Source organism: Pygocentrus nattereri, chromosome 17, assembly GCF_015220715.1.
Source record: "Pygocentrus nattereri isolate fPygNat1 chromosome 17, fPygNat1.pri, whole genome shotgun sequence".
Lineage (NCBI taxonomy): Eukaryota > Metazoa > Chordata > Actinopteri > Characiformes > Serrasalmidae > Pygocentrus > Pygocentrus nattereri.
The window spans coordinates 33,803,860-33,825,355 of NC_051227.1; the positions used below are offsets into that span (position 1 = coordinate 33,803,860).

Genomic DNA, 21,496 nt, shown 5'->3' on the forward strand with positions numbered 1-21,496 from the left:
CAACCTCCTCATCAATGACAAAATCAGGGGAGTAAAAGCAGATCCCAATAGTAAAGAATAAGGGTCAGTATCAGTGATCCTGGGAAAATAGAGAACTTCTACCCCTCTTTTACACCTGGAACCTAATTAGCACAGAGGGGGACGGATTACAGCTACAGCAGAAGGTCTGGCACACTTCACATGGGCCACCTAAGAAGTCTCAGCAGAATGAGAAGTGTGTCCCTGAAAGCCAACGCGGAAAACTAAGACGAGGTGGTCTTCCCGAGCCCACACCTCATACCTGGCACATGCCACATATCACAGAAACATGGTGATGTGAGCACTTTAAAGAGGACATTATTAGCCAAAGAAGACTTTCGCCTCAGGAGCTGTGAAAGTGTGCCCTTTGAAATTCAGGCCACCCTAAAAGCGCAGAACGGTGGCTCCATATCAGCACCAGGAGACAAAGACTACCCCAGACTTGGCTTGATATTGCGATGTTTTATGCTACACAGTTCTAGCTCTGGCCTGGATGACATAATTTATGCACAAGCCTGTGATTAATCATTGTGATTGTGAGTGAAGTCTGCATCAAGTCTTTAGTTAACACTAGTTTACTTTCAAATGATTGTTTTACTAAACTCAGTTGTAACTTTGTTAGTAATGACCGAGTACACAGCGACAAAAGTTAAATTCAGTAACTTAACATGATTCTGACAATAATAATAAAGTCATGGAAACAAGGACGGCAACTTGAACTATTAGCATTTCACTGAAAAAATGAACAGATACTGAACAGAACAATGAGAACAACGGACAGAATAAACTGAACTTGCGTTGTGTGTGCACATTGGAACCAGACCAGGGATTTCTAGACTAATGCTAATGGCTACATAAGAATATTTTTGACCATTAGTGAAATTTAAACCACAAGGATTTATGTTTAAATGTGACTCATTCACATTTCTGCTTCAGGCTCACTCCATGTCTAGGTTTAAAAATCATGACAAGGTATCTTTATTGACCGATACAGACATGGTAATTTTGATTAAAGGAATACACACAGAATCTTCATATTTATATTAAAAAATTACGGCTCACAAGATGAAAAACAGCACCTTCTCACCAGCTTTGTTTACTGAGTACAAAATACATCTCTGATGACATTAAGATGATATGAAGTCTAGACTGGATATTTAGAGAAATCCTAAGAAATAATCAGTAAGTGAATCATTAGTAGCAGAAGAGAAATGTAAAATGTACGAATAAATATTTTTTTGTTCCATGAGCCTTTAAACAAAATGCTCGTTTTAGCACGAGTGCCCTTGGCTGTACTTCAGGAGACAACAGAACATGCAGCTGTAAATGTTTACAATACAGGAACAGGAAGGTCCTGCCTGATCTCAAGGTCTGCCGCTCTCAGTCTCAGATCTAGAGAACGAGGTGTGCGATCCAGCACCACAGGGATGGTTAAACTCTATAGAAGTCTCCAGAGAGGCTGCACTTAGTTGAGAAGTGTGCCCTTCTACAGTGACCCTTATATTGTCTATACAGTTGAATAGGATCTCCCACCGAGGGATCTGACTTCGAAGAGTCCACTTTCCCCAAGCCCACACCTTGACACACTAAACAGGTCACACAGACCTGACTGATGGAGTCATTTTTCACGTGCATATCTGCCAATACCGATACACAATCATGTATAAAATGTAAAAACTGTGACTAACTCTACCTGGATTAACATTAGCAGACAAAAACAATGGTTATTTCTAAGGCATTGCAAATGATAGATATTTTAGCACAGCAAGAAAGCATTGCCAAAACATTCTGTGCATCACTAGACCAAATATTGGTCTTAAATATCAGCCTAATCTAAATTCTCAGCATCAGCTTTTTTAAGCAAATACCCGCCGATACTGACATGACTCCAATACCATCATGAATCCCTAAAAATAATCCTAATAACACTACTATAATAATAATAATAATAATAATAATAATAATAATAATAATAATAATAATAATAATAATAATATACAGCTGCAAGCGGCAATGAGAAGCATCAAGCACGCAACAGCAGTATGGGCCATTCTGCAGTTTCAGTCCATTAGGCCTTAAAAGGCCTCAAGCTGTTTGGATCTTATTCATAGGCAGAGTGAATAGAACTGCAAAGATGCCTGTTCATCAAAAGGCTTTCAGCTGCCATAAAAAAATGAGCAGAGGTCTTTAAACATCGTATAAGTTTCCATTCATATCTACTGTTATACACTGGTTTATTGAACATGCAAGAGGTTGTCAACATAGATGTCAATACTACATGACTAATGGCAGCATTTCTCACACAGCAGCACTTGCACAGTGGATTGATTCTATATTTAACCCTTTGGTTTGATGTAGGCCATAGTGAGGCCTAATGTGCTTAAAGGGGCACTTTGGTGTGAGGAGCTCCATGAAAGTGCATCAGAACTAGTCAACAGGCCTTAATATGGTATGACCATTGATCAAGGACCATTTCCAAATATGTTTACCAAGTCTTGGTCAGATTGACCTTTTGACCTTTGTATAATAAGCCTTTGTATAATGTAGTCTTTGAATGAATAAGCCAAAAAAAACAGAAACAGAGCAATTTCTGAAAGAACATGCAATTAGAAAGTTGTTCAAGTCAGTGATCCGAATCGTATGGCACCATTTATCTGTCCACCTTGTAATAACATTGTAATAGATTGATTGGTTTTTAAGTGTTTGAGTGCTAAAGTGCCCCTAAAGGCCAATCTGGACCAAAAGTGGCACACACCCTTAAAGTCTCAGTATGTAAAAAGCCTTAAATTTGGTGATGATCTGGCCAATGACTCAAGTTATAGCAAATCAAGCTAGCTATGCCATGGCTGCATTAATTAATTGATTGAGCCACACAACATTGAGTAGAAAACTCAACATGTTTTATTTAATCATTCACCTAGAGAGGTCACAGAGTTATTCTAGACCAATTTCTAAAAGTCTGGATCAAAATCCAGAGAGTAGCTCAACACGCACACTTTGCTGTTTTGTAATAAACATCCATCCATTTTCTAAGCTGCTTCTCCCTCAGGGTCGCCGGGGGGGGGGGGTGCCTATCCCAGCAGTCATCTTGTGGAAGGTAGGTTACACCCTGGACAGGTCACCAGTCCATCGCAGGGCAGACAGACAGACACAGACAGTCAGTCACTCACTCACACACACACACACACACACACACACACAGCAAATGTAGCATGTCCAATCGGCCTGACTGCATGTCTTTGGACTGTGGGAGGAAACCGGAGAACCTGGAGGAAACCCACGCAGACGCAGGGGGAACATGCAAACTCCACACAGAGAGGACCCTGGACGCCTGGCCGGGGAATCTAACCCTGGCCCTCCTTGCTGTGACGCAACAGTGCTACCCACCGCGCTGCATTTGCAAAATTGTTTGGAATAATGTACTACATATAATACAAAAAGGATTTCCAGCTAAATTATAATATTATAGTAATAACATGTAATAATAGGTTTATTTTTATGACAAGCGCCCCTTTTTTTTGATGTAACCACAATGACCAAGAACATTACACAGCAATATAATCATTATGGTTTATATAATATAATCATTAACAAAAACAAAACTGATTAAAGGAAAATAAATAATTTCCAATGAATAAACTCAAACCAACCAAAACGTGTTGGGTATTAATAACTAATTACCCATATTTTTTGACTACTAACTTAAGAGACGATAGCTTAACAATGCCAAATCTATAAGATTCTACAAACAGCACCGAGCTAGAAACAAGTCATCTATAGACAATCTGACCACAATTCAGTCAGCATCAGAGAAATCCTCCATTTTTCTCACTTTAAACACCTCAAAGGATCACATATGGGGTGAGAAGGAGCAATTACTATCAGACCAGGATGTGCAGCCCTTTCACAACAATCCTGGCATCCTCCAATTAGCGTATCACAGGGCTCCTGCACATGGAGGAGACAGGTATGAGATCCAACACCTAGACCCCTGGCACACTCCACCCGTCTCCTCACAGACTGCACTTCCCTGTGAAGTGTGCCCTTTGAAGTGGACCAACCCTATAAAGGACTCGCACCTTGAGAAGCGTGAGAAGTGTGCTCTTTGAGATCACTACACACTGATTCACATGGAGCTGAGAAGTGTGACCCCTGAGATGAATGCGACAAGCCCACTACCTGTAACATCTAACACGGCCTACGGTTTCAGTAAAGCAGGGGGTGCCAGAGAGGCACCTCTGCAAGAGAGAGAATAAGTGAGGAAGTGTGCCATGAAAGCCCTACAGCACACTACCTACCACAGCACTGTGGAGGGCTTCTAACTGGCTTAACACCTTGAAGCCTGTCAAAAAAGTACTGCAACAAAAACTCTACCTACTCATACAGACACCGTAGACTAAAGCTGTACGATATCGATGCAAAATGTGATGTTTGATAAAACTCTGAAAAGCGACAAATTATTATTAAAACAGCTCTGACTGGATGTGATGAAAGTACACTTTTTTTTTGGGGGGGGGGGGGTAAACAAATCTAATTAATATCTCTCATAAGCAGACAGCAAAATACAAAATTTGAAAAATTAAAACCACCACTGACTATGCAAAATAGAAAGAAATGAACTACTTACAGCTATTTGCATCAAAAGTGCAAGCACATTTTTGTGTACTGAAAGGCTGAGAAACAGAGAGCATTACCTCAACAGTTTTTTTTTTTTTTTTAAAGGACACAAAAAAAACTAAATAAATATATATTTATTTTTATACAGGCACTAGAGCCTGACCGATAAATCGGTGTGCCAATTTTATCGGCTGATATAAGCTAATTGCAGATAAATCAGTAAGGGTGACAGGAACACCACAAATTATAATCAGCTGACCCATGAAGAGTTGAGTAGAGTACTTCACAACAGAGCTCTTCCGTCCTAATACTTATAGGTTTTATGCACACGTTTCTTATTCACATAGGTTTTTTGATAGCTTTAATCACCTCATCAAAAAATCCTGCTAGCGTTAAAACTATGACGCTAAAATCAAGCTTCTTGTTCGCCAACCTGAGCCGCCAGAATGTACCTGCTGCACCTTTTAAGGTGGAACAGGAAAATTCAAACAAGAGGACGCGTGACGCACCAGCATAAACGACCTCATCAATGGCGTAAATAATATTTTTTTGTTTGTACTGAATTAAAATGAAAAGGCTACTATGCTGTACTAAATGATATGCACAAATCGTTAGAACACTAGTGTCAGGCCAACATCACAAATAGCCAACATTTAACGTTCCTATAGTTGAGTGGTGTAGGCTAAGATGTTGACAGACTTGACTAAATTAGGTTACTCACAAATCTAGCTAATGCTATGTTTATCACTGAACAACAACTAACAGTAGTGAGAGCTTAAACTATGGTGTTTAACTAATTCTGCCTAAATGAGAAGAGTGGAAATTTTTTTTTTTAAATGCCCAATACATCAATTAACTACTAATTAGTCTTCTAACATCTGGCTTTGCGTGTATAAGGTAATCTGACGTAATCTCACATGTTCCGTCATTACCATGCTAAAGATACATTTGTTGCAGAAACTCATTGTGATAATAAAAATATGATGCAATATCATCTAAAACTTATACGACGTAGGGCAAATGTAAGCATGTGCAGTCTGTAGATACTGGCATACATCTTCTCTGTTTGTTTTGTAAAATTGTGCCTACCTTATTTCCTTGTTCATCCACAGAGTTGCTACCTACAGAGTCGAAGGAAACATGTCAGTCAGACTGCAATGACCATTTAATTCACAGTTCTTCATCAGATGCAGCAAAACTTCAGTTAACTAAAGATAACAGATTAAACCAATATTATAAATCAATATCTGATGACATGTTTGCCTTCTGGAAGAGCAGAATGCCTAAGTAACACTAGAGTACTGTGATTAAAAGACATTTCCTTTTACTGCATTTGTAATCAGTCGTGTAAAACAGACGTTATATTTGATCCAGGTGTATATAGCAAAAAGAGACATAGGCTATTTCACCTACATTCTACAAGTTGCATGTACCTTCAAGGGAATAGAATCACCCAAACCTGTTCAACACAACTTTATATTCATTTTATTCATTCATGCATATGCTAAAATTTGAACATTATATATGAAGCTTCAAAATAAAGTTATTGCTTTATGTTAAAAATCATCAGCATGGTCATCACTCACTTTTAGCAGCATTTTTTTTGTATCTAGCTAGACAGACAATAATAAATAGAGGAGATATGCAGATTCAAGCTGAAGAGGTTTCCTGGAACTACATTCAAACCCCTTGAAATCAAAGGAGCATTTACAACATACAATACAACAAAATCATTTTATCAGTTAATAAATGTGATACTTCATGTAACTTGGAGATCTTCACCTTCAGTGGTAGCACCGCTTGATGTCATCTAATCCATGGTATACTCCACATGTCTAAAGACAACGCTTAAAATAATCTAAATGCCTTCTGTGAAAATGCTCTTCGCTGTAAACCAAGTCAAGCCCATTCGGTCAAATGCTCGAGTCCTCCTCCCAGAAAAAGTGCCAGAGGATTAACTCACCGAATATGTACACCACACCGACCGCGCCACCAAGTCCCATAAGCCCTGCTAGGCGAAGGACCACCTTCTTAGCATATGCTGTGTTTTCTTTCTGTTTCTTGTCTTCGCTTTGGTCATCTCGCTTTTGGTCAGATGTCTCCTCCCCCTCAGGAGGAAGCTGGCCCTGTGAATGAATAATCACACCACACTCAAAATGCCCCAAACTATAACTTCCATTTTATTATTATTATTATTATTATTATTATTATTATTATCCATCCATCCATCCATCATCTTCCGCTTCTCCGGGGTTCGGACAATAATATTATTATTATTATCCATTCAAAATATAGGTCATGGTTTTAGGACTAGTGAGAAAGCCATGAGTGGGTTAATACTGTTCAATTCAGTTATTACACTTAACCCTGAATAGACAGATAAACTTGTCAACCATTACAACACTTTGCCCACCTTTCTGTCAAATATGAGCCAGATCCTAGATCACTAAATCACAATCTGAGCAAGAACTTCAGCCATTACAACAAACTCCTAATGTTACACACGTTACCCGGGACAGCTTCACTCTACATTATGAGGAATGACTACGAAAACTTAAATAAAAAAACATACCATAAATATAATATAATCTATAATATTTCTAATATTTAAAAAGCCCATTCATATCAGCTTATACTGAAATAGACTGCCATATATGAACCTAGCTGTCCATGCAAGAGCTAGACTTTAGTTCTAACTACAATATCCACACAGATTGGGTCTTCTAAGCACCAACGGAAATGATACATACTACACACTAAATGGACGGAAAACGGAACACATCTGCCAAGAAGTCTGTATTAACATCCAAGAAAGTCCAGTGCTTCTCTGAATAAGACAGCTCGAGAAGTATGAAGCCCAGGTTGGTAGGGAAGCTACTGTGCATCCGCGCCAGTACATGATGGCAGGACTTCATTCAAACTGATGCCACCTGAACACCGTCATTAAACACAGGGAAGTGCCAGGAAACCTTCACAGCTCCGTAACTCGTGTCTAAAGTCTTTCACGCAGAAAGCTCCCAGTATTTCATCAATGCCATAACAGGCTTATTGATAAGTCCGGAGAAACGTCAAACCACATTAGCAGGCTGCAGCTAACCTTCACCTACCCCACTCCTTTGCTGCTGCTGTAGTCTCTCTTGTAAAATGGCCTGAGCCAGTCCGCCGGTAGCACTGCCGTCTCCTCCCGTCGACCTCTGGGTGGACAGCGCCCTGACCGCCTCCAGCGTCGCCCCGCTCCGGAGCCTGAGGAGGCCCCGGCTCGCCCGCACACACATGGGGAACACTGACACCGCCGACATCTTGAATGCTAGCGGCTCGTCGCTCCGACGCGAGTGGAAAGGACAAACGAATATGATTGGCTAAATGTAGTTTGATTGACAAGCGCGCTAACCAACCGGCGTCGCCGTAGCGCCTGAAAGGCGGTCCTCTCAGTCTGTCGGCCTATCCGCCAACGGGCAGCGCTGACCTTCCAGAGCAGATAAAAGTGGCCATGACGTCTGACGGATAATTCCACGAGTTGACGTTACGTTAGAAAAATGTCACCGTGAGTGAGAAATCTCATAAAATAACGTGATTAAGACGGTGCAGTAGACAATAATGCTTTAATTTTTGGCTAATTAAAAACATAAAAATTCCTAATGTAATTATATATTTCAAAATACAAGTCTCCTGAAAACTCCAGCTCCATTCTAGGGGGAAAAGCCACAGCACGACAAAGTATTACAGACAAGTTAAACCCCTAGTTAACTATACATTATTCATGTGACATCAGTATAAGAGGGAGAATATTTAATACAGGGTGATTTTTTTATTTTGAGAATCATTCATTTAAAATATTCATCACGATTCTCTTTGTCTGTGGTAACTGTTACACTTTGTATGGATTTTATTATTATATTAGCAGGAGTCAGGAAAATGTTGCTTTTTGGTTGATAAAAACTGAAATAGCTATTTAGATTGAAGGGATGAAATTTCATCACTGGTTGCGTCTGAATGGTTCAATAAAGCCTCTTTATTCATCTGCATCCCTTATATTGGCAGCACTATAAAGACTTATGATCTCATAATAATGAGAAGTTTTCTCATAAGAATGAGATACAAATTATTATTGTTATCTTTTTCTTTACGCACTATATGGCCGAAACAGACTTCCATGGGATTTAAATGGTTGGTTACCAGATCAGGAGAAACTCACTGCCCTGCATATCTACATGTACATAATTATGTACATATCTGATTACACCATGCCTTAATTTCTAACGCCCCTTACACCCTATTAAGTGTGTTATATTAAAAAGGCAGTTAAATAAAGGGCTTATTAAAAAAAGGCTTCCACACTTAGTATAACTTGGAGCAGTCGTGGGCTGGAGGTCAGGGAACTAGCCCTGTAACCGGAAGGTTTCTGGTTCGATCCCCAGTGCAGATAGTTCATGACTGAGGTGTCCTTGAGCAAGACACCTAACCCCCAATTGCTCCCCGAGTGCTGCAGATAGGGCTGCCCACCGCTCCGGGCAAGTGTGCTCACTGCCCGTGTATGTGTGTGTGTGCGTGTGTGCTCACTAGTGTTTCACTTCACGGACAGGTTAAATGCGGAGGTGGAATTTCCCCGTTTGTGGGATTAAAAAAGTATCACTTAAACTTACAGTACACGTCCAATAGGGAGCGATTTGGGATCTAGCCAAGGAGTGTCCAGTGGGTGGCAGTAGGGCGACTTTGAGTGATTCCACTTTTGCGCTCAGCAAAATACAGAAGAAGAGAACAAGCACTGACGGAGTTCACCCACCTAACAACAGCGACGGTTTACTGACTACAACTCCGACCTTAACTCGGCGAGCTCCGTTTTAGGTTTTCATATTTACGTGCTGGTCATTGGGTCACCCCTGACGGACGTATGAAGTGGAGACGCTGTCTTACTGAGCGGCTCTGAGGTAGGTGAACGCTAGTGCCGACGAGGGGCGTGAGTTAGCCGACTCGTGCTAAAGCAGCTAACAGCTCAGTAACCAGTCAGTATCCCCCGATGTAGATCGATGTTCAGCGCGGCGTGAGTTTCTCGCTCAGAGGACGTTTAATACTTTATGTATTGTTACACACGTGTCAGTCCGAAGCTGGGAGAAATGAATTTTATTAATCCGATTGGACCTTTAACGTTAGCTCCCTTTTGTTTTGACACACAGTTGAAAGAGTCTCGGGGCTCATAAGCCGGGCAGAGAGGAGGACGAGCTGGAGACCTCCCTGTTCAGCTTGAGAGGAGTTTATGTCAAAGCTAACTTATGTTAGGAGTCTTGCCCAAGGACTCTTATTGGTATAGCGTAGGGAGTTTGCCCAGGTGGGGTTTGAACCCCAATCTACCGTGTAGAAGGCAGAAGTTAACCACTACACTATCCCAGCCACCTAATGTTAACCTAATCCAGGAGTTTCTACCAAGCTCTCCTTATCGGTTTGGCTCCGGTCAGTCGTTTCGCTCGTGGTGTGTTTTCTAGCTATAGGTTCTGAGTTTGAAACGCAGCGCTGTTGAATATGGTTTAGTAATGTTTGCAGTGGCGCAACTCCGATCTTTACGGCTCCTGTGCCAAATTCTTTTGCCCCAACCCTCCCAGTACGACACTTTCCGGGTAGAAAGCAAACGTTCCTGTGGTGTCCAATAGTCAGCAATGGTGTGTTTTCCTGGTGCGTTGATATCACAGTGTACAGCTGGGGAGTCCATCTCAACCACATTGTGTTGCAGTGCATGCTGGGGATTGTAGTGCAGCGCATTTTGAAATGGTTTGTTATTAGTAGAAAAGCACAATTCGTCGTATGGGATTGTGCTGCGGGGCTTGAGTACGGAGTGGGAAGGATCCCAGTGGCTTAGCTTGCGTGCTGGGACTGATTCCAGATGCATTTGAAGGTTTCCTGATGCGTTCTAAAGGTGTTCTACAGGAAACTGATGATCTCTAATGGTAGCCATTAAGCCAATTCCCAGTCTACTCTTCTCTTTTCAAGCAGACTTGTTTTAATTGACTAAAAAGAGTGGCAGTGTGATGCTTGCTTATTCGCTATCGCAACCAAGTTGGTGCTCTAGTGTAGGCTAATGGATGAAGTACAGTGCTGAGCAGTAATTAGCTCTCACAGCAGTTGACTGTGAGAACACAAGTCAACACTATGCATCTAAAACAATGGAAGCTGTTACTGATTAAAGGAAATGGACATAAAAAAGAACATTTTCAAATCAAGCTGTCATTTGCACAGTACATCCACCCATCCATCCATTATCTAAGCCGCTTCTCCGTCAGGGTCGCAGGGGGTGCTGGAGCCTATCCCAGCAGTCTTTCGGCGGAAGGCAGGATACATCCTGGACAGGTCGCCAGCCCATCGCAGGGCAGACAGACAGACACAGACAGTCACTCACACACTCACACCTAGGGGCAATTCAGCATGTCCAATTGGCCCGACTGCATGTCTTTCTACCTTATTTCTGTATTATGTTAATCCAGGAAAATGTGGTGCCAATTTCTGCTTTTTAGAAATGTTCGTCTGTAGTAGAGGTCGTAAAGGTGAATGACTTCAAATATCTTGGGTCAACCATCCAAAGCAATGGACAGTGTAGAAAAGAGGTGAAGAAGAGGGTGCAGGAAGGATGGAGTGGGTGGAGACGGGTGTCAGGGCTGATGTGTGACAGAAGGATAGCAGCAAGAGTGAAAGGGAAGGTTTACAAGACAGTAGTGCGTCCTGCTATGATGTGTGGTTTGGAGACTGGCTCTGTCTAAAAGACAGGAGGCTGAGCTGGAGGTGGCGGAGTTGAAGATGCTGAGATTTTTCGTTGGGAGTGACAAGGATGGACAAGATTAGAAATGAGCAGATCAGAGGGACAGTGAAGGTGGAGCAGTTTGGAGATAAAGCCAGAGAGGCCAGGTTGAGATGGTTTGGACATGTGTTGAGGAGGAATAGTGGATATATTGGTCAAAGAATGTTGGAGATGGAGCTGCCGGGTAGAAGGAGAAGAGGTAGACCTCAGAGAAGGTTTACGGATGTAGTGAAGGTGGATATGGAGATGGTTGGTGTAAAAGTAGAGGAGGCAGTGGATAGGGCAGGATGGAGGCAGATGATCCGCTGTCGCGACCCCTGAAGGGAGCAGCCGAAATTCACAATTCAAATTACAGTGCATGCCTGGTTTTAGCAGAATTGATGGCTAGACGTTATCTAGAACAACGTTCTGCTAGAAAAAAATAGCCATGTCTATGTAGCACTGCATGAAGAAATCCAGTATAGAAAGTTAATTTTGGTGTAATTGTTAAATAAAAAAAAAGAACGAAATAGGCCGGTCATAGCGGGCTGAGTAACGTTTGTAAGACATTTTCTTGTGATTAACATGGTAAGTGTCCTCATATCAATGATTTTTATGTACATAAATTTTATTATTGCTGCCAGCAGTCAAGTTCAGGTTCTGTGCAAAAATTGCAGGAACTTTTGATTTCTGGATGGTAGCCGTTGTGTATGGGTATCTGATCATACTGCAGTGATCTGTGGACAGTAAGTATGGATTAATGTACTGTGCCATATTTCCTTTCAGAGGTCAGTAGTGTAAATCTTTCTGTGTATTTCTTATAGATATGTGAAGGAGTGGAGTTTGCTTGCCTTGGCAGCTTCCCCAGAAGCATTCACCACGGCGGGGGACATCAAGCCAACTGTGTGCAGGGTGGTCATCTATCTCCAGAGGGACATGTCGGGAGAGAGCTGCCTGCACCAGCGTTCACCTCAGGTCACTCCCATTGTATCACTTTCTCCAGTGGCCTGCCCCAAGACCAAGACGTGCAGCCAGCGTGGTGCTGTGGAAAGCAAGTATGTGCGGCTCAACGTGGGTGGAGTCCTGTACTACTCCACTGTGCAGGTCCTGACACGGCAGGACAGCCTGCTGAAGTCGATGTTCAGCGGCAAGATGGAAGTTTTCACAGACAAGGAAGGTGAATGCTGATGACCAGAGGTTCATTTGAATTAGGGCTGTAATTCAAGGGACTAAACTTACAACACTAAAAGAAACAATTTAGTGCCTCGTGAAATCTCCGATTTCACATGATTTGATTATTTAGATATGAGTTGCAGTTATTACAGATGTGACCTGATGTTTACTCTGTCCTATAATATACAGTACATTAGTTTTTATTTTCTTTTTGTTAATAACTTTTTAATTTTAATGGTAAACATACAAACATTCTCTGCATATCAGTACCACAGAAGGATGGAGGGGAGTCTTGCATGCATACATGCATGCATATATTCATATTCAACAAAAGCAAAATGTCTGTGATTAGATTCTTAACATAATTAATGGCCTCAGTCCAAAAGCGAATTGTTGCTGCCTTGGCATTGTGCAATCTGGCATTATTGGGAGTTTTTATTTTTATTATTTGTATTTAAAAATAGCACACATTTTATTTTGGCCATTGATGCATTTTATACCCCTAGCTTTAATATAGGTGTTTGTCGTCTGAAAGAGTTTTGTTCTCCTCAGGTTGGATTTTGATTGACCGCTGTGGGAAGCACTTTGGGTCAATACTCGGCTACTTGAGGGAAGGAAATCTGGCCTTGCCCAAGAGCAGGCAGGGTATCATGGAGCTTTTGGCAGAGGCCAAGTACTATCATATCCAGGGATTGATAGACTTGTGCCAGCATGCCCTTCAGGTGAGTGAAGACTTTTTCATTTTAAACACAGTGATTGTACTTGGTTATTACATTATTAAATGTTTTTCACTTACAAGACTATGCAGGTGTGTTAGTTCCTTAAAATATTATCAACACTTTAATTTGCAGGCTTTATGTATATCTCTGATGAGTGTGAATGAGGTTTTTTCTCTGTGAAACTATAAACTGTCGTAAAAATAAATATAACAACAGATGGTCTCACTTGCTGCCTACATCAGTTTTAACCTGGCATCGTTGTCAGTACTGTAAAGGATGATGATTTAGATCTCTTTTTGGGCCCTTTTGCCACAGTAAGTTGCACTACAGCCTACAGAATAAACCCCACAAAAGACAGAGAAAAGAAACCATAATCACCATCAAAAGAGGTTAAACACATGTCAACAACAAAGACAAAAGTTAGACTTGAATAACCTCTTTTACTTGAATATTGAACACTGATGACCAAAATGCACTTCTCTAAGATACAGCTATTTCTTTGGGCTGGGTAAACTAGCTAAATGACCGCAAACTGCTTCTCTGTGAATTTGCACACATCAGGGAATCTAATCTATGAGTCGGTCCTCCTCCTCACCCAGATTCTTGTTAAAATACTTCTCAGTAGTCATCTATGAAGTAATTATTATATGAATCAACTGCAACTAAGCATTCTTTAAAACTGAGAGAAAGCAAATTCAGCCTGGACAACTTACTGGACAGCTTTGCTAGTTACATGTTGTAGCTAGGGGGCGGCGCGTTGGCACTGTCTCCTCACAGCGAGGAGGGCCTGGGTTCGATTCCCCGGCCGGGTGACCGGGGTCCTCTCTGTGTGGAGTTTGCATGTTCTCCCCGTGTCTGCGTGGGGTTCCTCCGGGTTCTCCGGTTTCCTCCCACAGTCCAAACACGTGCAGTCAGGCCGACTGGATGTGCTAAATTGCCCCTGGGTGTGAGTGACCTATGTCTGTCTGTCTGCCCTGCGATGGACTGGCGACCTGTCCAGGGTGTATCCTGCCTTCCACCCGATGACCGCTGGGATAGGCTCCAGCACCCCCCGGGACCCTGACGGAGAAGCGGCTTAGAAAATGGATTGATAGTTTGATGAAATAATCCTTTATTATTTTAGCTGGCCTTGGGTGTCTCATTCCATGTTTGGCACATCATTTAATGAATCATAAAAGCTAACGTCTTGTATGTTGGACCGTGCTGGAAATAAATGTGTCCTCAGTTGTAGTTTTCTGATGATTTTGGGATTGACATAAATGACAAGCTTTCTTGCTGTTTTTTTCCCGTTCACAGGATAATCAACAGAAGGCTTTGTGTGTTATCCCCATCATCACCTCCCCAAGAGAAGAAGAGAGATTAATACAGGGTTGTACGCGGGTGAGGTTTTACTCACATTGATCTCTAAAATAATACAGTAATTGATGTATTTTTATTTGACAAGCAGAATTAAACCTTAATGCATCACTCTTTTCTATTGATGTTCTTTATAATAGCCTATAGTGAAGCTGCTTTACAATCGAGGAAATAACAAGTATTCCTATACCAGGTAAGTCTTGAGTATTTGGAAGCATTTCAATGTTTTAAGGACTGATTGAGGTCTGATCTTCATTAATGTTGACTGGACTATGGTCCAGTTTTCTCCATCCCCAGTTTGAACTGTTGAATTATATTCTGTTTTCTAAAAGCAACTCTGATGACAACTTGCTGAAGAACATTGAGCTGTTTGAGAAGCTGTCCCTGAGCTACAATGGACGTGTGCTGTTCATGAAGGACGTAATTGGAGACGAGATCTGTTGCTGGTCTTTCTATGGACAGGGCCGCAAGTTAGCAGAAGTTTGCTGCACATCCATTGTTTATGCTACTGAGAAAAAACAGACCAAGGTATGTACAATATGACCTCGCACTTGGAGTTATTTCACAAGCAAAAAAAAAAAAGTTTAAACTACAATGTTTTCAGCTCTTGTGTTTATCAATTAAATCATGGAACTAATGCGATGCTTAAAATGTCCCCATGTTATCTAAGCAGTGTCGACTGCTTAATTTGTGCTATATACAACTTAGTAGACACAGATGACGAATGAACATCTGTCCATAAAAACAGCTGTTGCACACCAGTTAAGTCCCCATCATGTATAAAAAGCCAGGACTGTGTTTTGAATGTCTAAATGTATGAAGTCAGCTATGAGTCAGTCAGTGAACATTGCATGACTCCCTGTATCTTTTTTCAGCTGTGTGCAGATGTTCTTGCTTTTTATTATTATTTATCACACGGTGTGGCTCAGTGAGTCTCATTTACATAACTCAGTGAGTTATGTAATTTTAATCAAATATAAAGTTTATAAAATGACTACAGTAATTTTAGTGTCTGCAAAATCCAGCATCCTCAACAGAAAGCAGTTTGTCATCTGAGGCAATTGCATAATTTTTGTAGCCATAGCAGGCTGTGTCATTTGTAAATGTTTTTGCCATTAAAGAATCTCTGGCTGTATAAGGTATCAGAATGTTGAATAAGTCTGTACTGAAAAAAACAGCATTTTTAAATCACTTTCTAATTTTCATTACCATTAAACAATATTTGCAAAGTTTTGTGTCATTAGATTCTGGCTCATCTTAAATATTGAATGTGTGTTTTTATATTGGATTATATAAAGCATTAAAAAAGGGTATGAGTCATGAAGTTAAAGTGGAAAGTATCAATTTAGCAATTACACATATAACCTAAACTTCTTTTCTGTGATTTCATTGAGAAATGAGACTATATGAAAGTCCTACCAGTCATTTATTGGCATAGATTGCTGATTTTTGTGAAAGAAATATTTTACAGACGTTGAAATGAATGTTGTGGAGTAGGATTGTACTAGAATAATCATAATTATTACATTAATTTGAGCTGACTGCAATTATTTTTATCTAATTCCAGTTATTTTCTACAGTGATTGTCTTTCCTGTTTATATGTTTGTGTTGCAATGAAAGAATTCAGAAATTATAGGTGGTTGGTCAGTGTAGTGGTTAACACCTCTGCCTTCTACACTGTAGACTGGGGTTCAATCCCCACCTGGGCAACCACCCTACACTATACCAATAAGAGTCCTTGGGCAAGACTCCTAACACCGCCTTGGCCTCCCTGTGTAAAATGATCAAATTGTAAGTCGCTCTAGATAAGAGCGTCAGCCAAATGCCATAAATGTAAATTACATTCATGGACAAAAGTCATGGGTCTAATGAAAACAGAACTTATATTTTCTGACTTGTGGCTATATCACCCTGTACAGCTGTAAATGATGTTTGTTAGCACTTTTAGAGGGCAGCAGTGAGTAATGTTTGTTGTCTTTGAGCTTGTTGGGGCGTGGAAGCCAAACAGCCATTTGGTCCACTGAAAAAATGTTGGTCAGAAATGATTTACCTTTGGTGAAAGCCACTGGAGGTTTAGGAGTGTGACTTTTCTCAAAATCATTGCATGGACAGAAAGTTAAGAAGCTTGTGCTTTATGGTTTATGAGGAGCCTGGCCACTTCCTATTTCCCCCATTTAATCAAAAACATGACTGCAAATTTTAGAAAGTAGAAGGATGTATTAAAAAAAGAAATCATAGAAACCCTACCTAGACATTTCCTTTTTATTGTAGTTAACAGGTTTAGGGCAGCAGGATGCTGTCTTTACTGCTGCCATGAACATACATGAGGCGTGGTTTTAAACTCCTATAACTTGAAAAAAGGAAATGATTGTGTTCTTTTGCATTCAAAATGTTTAAGCATTTATAAACTATGATTTTGGTCAAATGCTCCATCCTGAGGTGCCCTTGAGCAAGACACCTAACCACCAATTGCTCCCCGGGCCCCGTGGATAGGGCTGCCCACCGCTTTGGGCAAGTGTGCTCACTGCCCCCTAGTGTGTGTGTGTATTCACTAGTGTGTATGTGGTGTTTCACTTCATGGATGGGTTAAATGCAGAGGTGGAATTTCTTCGTTTGTGGGATTAAAAAAGTATCACTATCGCAACAGTATCGCTCTGGAGTGCCCTCTAGTGTTTGAGAAAGCCAGACGACATTTCAGAGTAGTAATTTGTCTCTTTACAAGTTCTCCACTTCAAGGCTTTCTCACTTCCAGAGGTCCAGCATCGAAACATCCCTCACACAGCTCTGATTTGCTGGTCTGTTTCAGGTCGAGTTTCCCGAAGCACGGATCTACGAGGAGACGCTGAACGCACTGCTTTATGAGACACTTCCAGTGCCAGACAATTCTTTACTGGAGGCCACACGCCGTCGTGCCCACTGCAGTTCTCACAGCGAGGAGGATGAGGGCGTGGAGCTGAGGGAGCGTGTCCGGCGCATACACATCAAGAGATACAGCACCTACGACGACAGACCGCTCGGACATTAGCCATGCTGAAGACTGAGTTGTACTTGCTCTTCCAGATATCTTCTCCACTTGTGCCTCTATTTTCGTCCGGTTGTGGGCGAAAGCTCGCACTGTGTACTACGCACTCACACTGTGCTCTGTACAGAGCGCTTTTAGGGTACACTGGAGTGTGAGGTATGCAGAGAAAGAGTTGTATTCTTTATCCAGAACCACGCTGTAGAAAAGTTGGAAGTTAGGCATACTGTGTGCTCCATGACTGCATGTGTTTTGGGCAGCGGTATCATGTCTGTTGTTGATGCTTCATGGGATACTTTATTTCTGGATGTCACTCATTTAAATTCCACTTAACCCCTTAACCGGTCAGGACCTGCTGCCTTGTCCAGATTTCTATTGTGCGCTCATATAACTTAAGAATAACTCAGCCAGTTTGCATGTTTTTCTGTGCAGATGCTGAATATCGCACCTTTAGGTAGAGCTGAATTAAAAATAATTCATCAAACAAGACCTCAGTTTGGAAGAGTTCCATGTTCAAAATGCAAGAGCTGCGATTTGAATTACAGCCTATATTATCGACACTGTTGTTTGACGTTTTAAGTGGGGAAATTTACCCTAATAACACGGATCTTGTGAACCTTGTAGATGATGAGGCGCATTGAGCATCATTTGAACTGTTGAAGCAAAATGAAGTATCAGAACCTGTAAGATTAATCGTTTTCATATCAAAATCAAGAGTGCAATGGTCAAATCGCAGAAGCAGTCATTTGTAATCAGATCCTACGTCATTCAACATCGTCATTATAGCTTGTAAGTTTGGAAATTTAACCTGATAATGTGGAGCTTGGCAGCCTCAAGCCGGGAAAATATGTATGCATTGGTCTTCCTGAGTAAAAGGAAAAGCCAGAGCTTAATTTATAAAAATAATTGAATAATTAAATCACAACCTCAATATTGATCAGGAAAATCGTAATTAGATTCCGCAGATTTTTCAGGTCTGCCTGACATCACATAAGCTAACAGTATCAGTCACGCAGGAGAATAAGACATATGTAGTCAGTATTATTTTATGCAGAGGTGCAAGTCATGATTTGTTTGAGTTGAATCCAGTACATGACTATGCAGACAATACGTTTTTAAAATGCTTCAAACACAAGAATTCCAAAAGAATCGAAACGTTCTCGACTGCCTCGCTTCTTACTACCATCAGTACCTGTTGATGGCCGGTTAGACCAGTCAAAAGCAGCCCTGTGTACAGTTTGCTGTGTACATGACAACACAGCTGGCAGTCTGACACACTTTGTGCAGCTTGGTCAAATGAACAAGCCTGGACTTTATTTTATAGGAAATGATCACGCCTTAAAAGGCATTAACAATATTGGATCAGATATAAAACACAATTCTGTATCACAATTCCCCAAATTGTTCAGCTCTGCCTTTAGGGTGTGATGAGCCTGGGATTTAAATGGTCAACGGCAAGAGCCCTAGACTTATTATCCAGTCATAAATCTTAAGGCACATTTTTCACTGGTTAGTATGTAAGTTAAGAGTGCGGGACTAACGTGTGGGCTCAAGTACAGGTCCGTAGGCTTTAAGGGGTTAACTCAAATTGTGAAAGTAGTGGATTGTATGGGTGTTTGAAAAGTGGGGGGGTGCACACCTACCAATTTTCTGATGACAATTACTCAAGCGTACTGAACAGCGTGGAAGTGTGAGCTTTCGCCCACGGTCAAACGTCTGTGAGAACTACCACACTACTGGCAATTCTCTTCTAAGACACTATTTAACCACTGTTTAAATCACTGCCACGTCACGGCTAAGTGCTTGCTCAGTGGATTCGTGTTATCCTGACAATCTGGTTGAAAGACTAAATTCACTGTGGTGGGGAAAAAGTGGAACGCCGTCACTTCATTTAGTTGCTTAGTGAGAAAAGCACCAGCTGTAGACATCGTCATGATCATATACATTGATGTTTTACCTCCTTTAAAATGTTTTGAAGCTGTGCAGATGCTATCTCAATGGACACTAGGATTGAAATTAATATCTAAGAAGTACAACAGGATGCCACTGATCTAAAAACCAGGGGTCTGTCTCACAAAGCCAGTTCATCATCATCTGAAATGTAAGGATTCTTAAACTTCAGATTCACAAAGCCTAACAAATCGAGCAGCGGTTAATTAGTTCTACGTGGGCTGTTAACAGTCTGATAACCCAGTTTATTCAAATAGAAAATCTACGTAAATTTGTACCGAGTAAATCAGTAAAAATGAAGCCACTGCATTAGTGCTTGTTGTATTAATAATTGCGGTATATTCTTAATATCTACAGTTGTGTGCAAAAGTTTGAAGACCCCTGGTCCAACTACATGTTTTGTTAAAATAAGCTAACAAACTGAAATCTGGCCTTTTCTGCAGATTTTTGTGCACAAACACAAAATATAAATGTGCCACAACTTTTGCACAGACTGCATTTTGTGTTTTATTCCTTTTAAAATGTGTTAAATTCAGAAAACCTACCGTAATTGTGCATTTAAATGTGCAGAAATATGTTTGTTGTGGCCTGGGCTCACGACTGCCTGTAGTGTTGCTTCGTTAATAGCATGAACATCCTTCATGTGATTTGAAGCCACAAACATCATGAAGAAAAAAAAAACGACCCCATCAGTGCATCAGGAGCACGGCTCTGATTGGTCCATCAGCTGTTGACGAAATCCCTGAACTAAACCGGCCCAGGAGCAGGTCAGCCGTGCTGCAGAAGTTGCCATAGTGATATAGCCTAGTAAAAAGCGATCCACCATTGTAAAACAGAAAATCCAGGGTTGGATTGAACTCAACTTGGTCACCTGGCTAAGCTCGAAATCCTGCTTTGTGAAAAGTCCCCAGATTTGGTTTGAAATTTGTTAACCAGTCCTTCAATGTGAACACACAGAGCGAAGTTCACGGATTCTCATTTTTACACTTTATTTATTTACCTCAATGTTTTCATGTTGAAACCTTTTTTTAATAGAGACTAGTTGAGAGCCTTTCATAAGAATGTTGTTGATGAATTTATAGCACCTTGACTTTTCCTGATTTACATTGTAAGAGGCCTTAAGTCACATTCAAGCCTTCTTGTGTATTCGGAAAATGCAGAACAGTATGAGCCAGATGGAAAATAGTCTGAGGACTTGGTTTTGAATGAGTGGTAATGGCATCCAGAATGTGATTCTGCCTTCACCAGTTATATCTTTAAATGCAGTGTATTTTGTTAATAGATTTGTTTTATCGAGCCTTTCATACTCTTCATAAAATCCTTTATTTAAGAGCACTAATTGTGCCTCTTCTTTCATATTAGCTGCTCTAACATTTCTCTTAACATACTGAGCTTGTTAAAGAGATTAAAATTTTGAATATATATGTGTGTGTGTGTGTGTGTGTGTGTGTGTTCGTTCACCGGTATCCGCATGCTTAAGAGTTTCCTTTTAATGAACTGCTGTTTGCAGTTTAATACACCATTTAAGCTTCTCTAGTTAGTCTGTTTAATATTATACAGTTTAAATGATATTAATAATTAAAGCATTGTGTATCCCAGCTTTACGATCCTAGCTATTTATAAAAGCATGGGTTTTTTATAGTGTGTGAGGCCTCTCTTCCTAAAATTAGCACTAAATCCTTTGACCTCTTATACAGTCATAGTAAGGAAATAATAGGGTTGCCAGATTATCCCGGGTGTGACAAAAGAACCTACATCACCTAAAAACATCCGTCTCTTTTCTCTCTTCTTTTAACATCATATAATAGTTGAGAGGCTCTGAAAACGTGGTGGATTAAGAAGATCATGTGCAGCTCCAGCTGAGTTTTCCAGCGTGAAGA

General features: G+C 40.8%; 2 protein-coding genes across 2 annotated transcripts in view; one reads left to right on the forward strand and one right to left on the reverse strand.

The window, feature by feature from the left end:
• timm50 (translocase of inner mitochondrial membrane 50 homolog (S. cerevisiae)) overlaps window positions 1-7,955 on the reverse strand; it is a 31,358-nt gene extending 23,403 nt beyond the window's left edge. The window contains exons 1-3 of the mRNA XM_017694796.2: window positions 7,743-7,955; window positions 6,599-6,761; window positions 5,725-5,756 (exon numbers count right to left, since the gene is read on the reverse strand). Coding sequence (XP_017550285.1) covers window positions 5,725-5,756; window positions 6,599-6,761; window positions 7,743-7,934 — 387 coding nt within the window. The 5' untranslated portion in view covers window positions 7,935-7,955. The remainder of the gene's footprint in view (window positions 1-5,724; window positions 5,757-6,598; window positions 6,762-7,742) is intronic.
• A 1,403-nt stretch (window positions 7,956-9,358) lies between these two features.
• On the forward strand, window positions 9,359-20,946 carry tnfaip1 (tumor necrosis factor, alpha-induced protein 1 (endothelial)). Its single transcript, XM_017694795.2, has 7 exons — window positions 9,359-9,563; window positions 12,223-12,575; window positions 13,124-13,293; window positions 14,587-14,670; window positions 14,787-14,839; window positions 14,979-15,174; window positions 17,454-20,946. The coding sequence occupies exons 2-7, from the start codon at window positions 12,335-12,337 to the stop codon at window positions 17,670-17,672; spliced, it is 963 nt and encodes a 320-aa protein (XP_017550284.1). The 5' UTR covers window positions 9,359-9,563; window positions 12,223-12,334; the 3' UTR covers window positions 17,673-20,946.
• The last annotated feature ends 550 nt before the right edge of the window (window positions 20,947-21,496 follow it).

Bases quoted from the DNA above. Each gene is read 5' to 3' on its own strand.
- tnfaip1 (XM_017694795.2), top strand. From the start codon at position 12,335: ATGTCGGGAGAGAGCTGCCTGCACCAGCGTTCACCTCAGGTCACTCCC. The intron at 14,671-14,786 runs GTGAGGTTTTAC...TCTTTATAATAG, and splicing joins TAATACAGGGTTGTACGCGG to CCTATAGTGAAGCTGCTTTA. The intron at 15,175-17,453 runs GTATGTACAATA...GGTCTGTTTCAG, and splicing joins CTGAGAAAAAACAGACCAAG to GTCGAGTTTCCCGAAGCACG.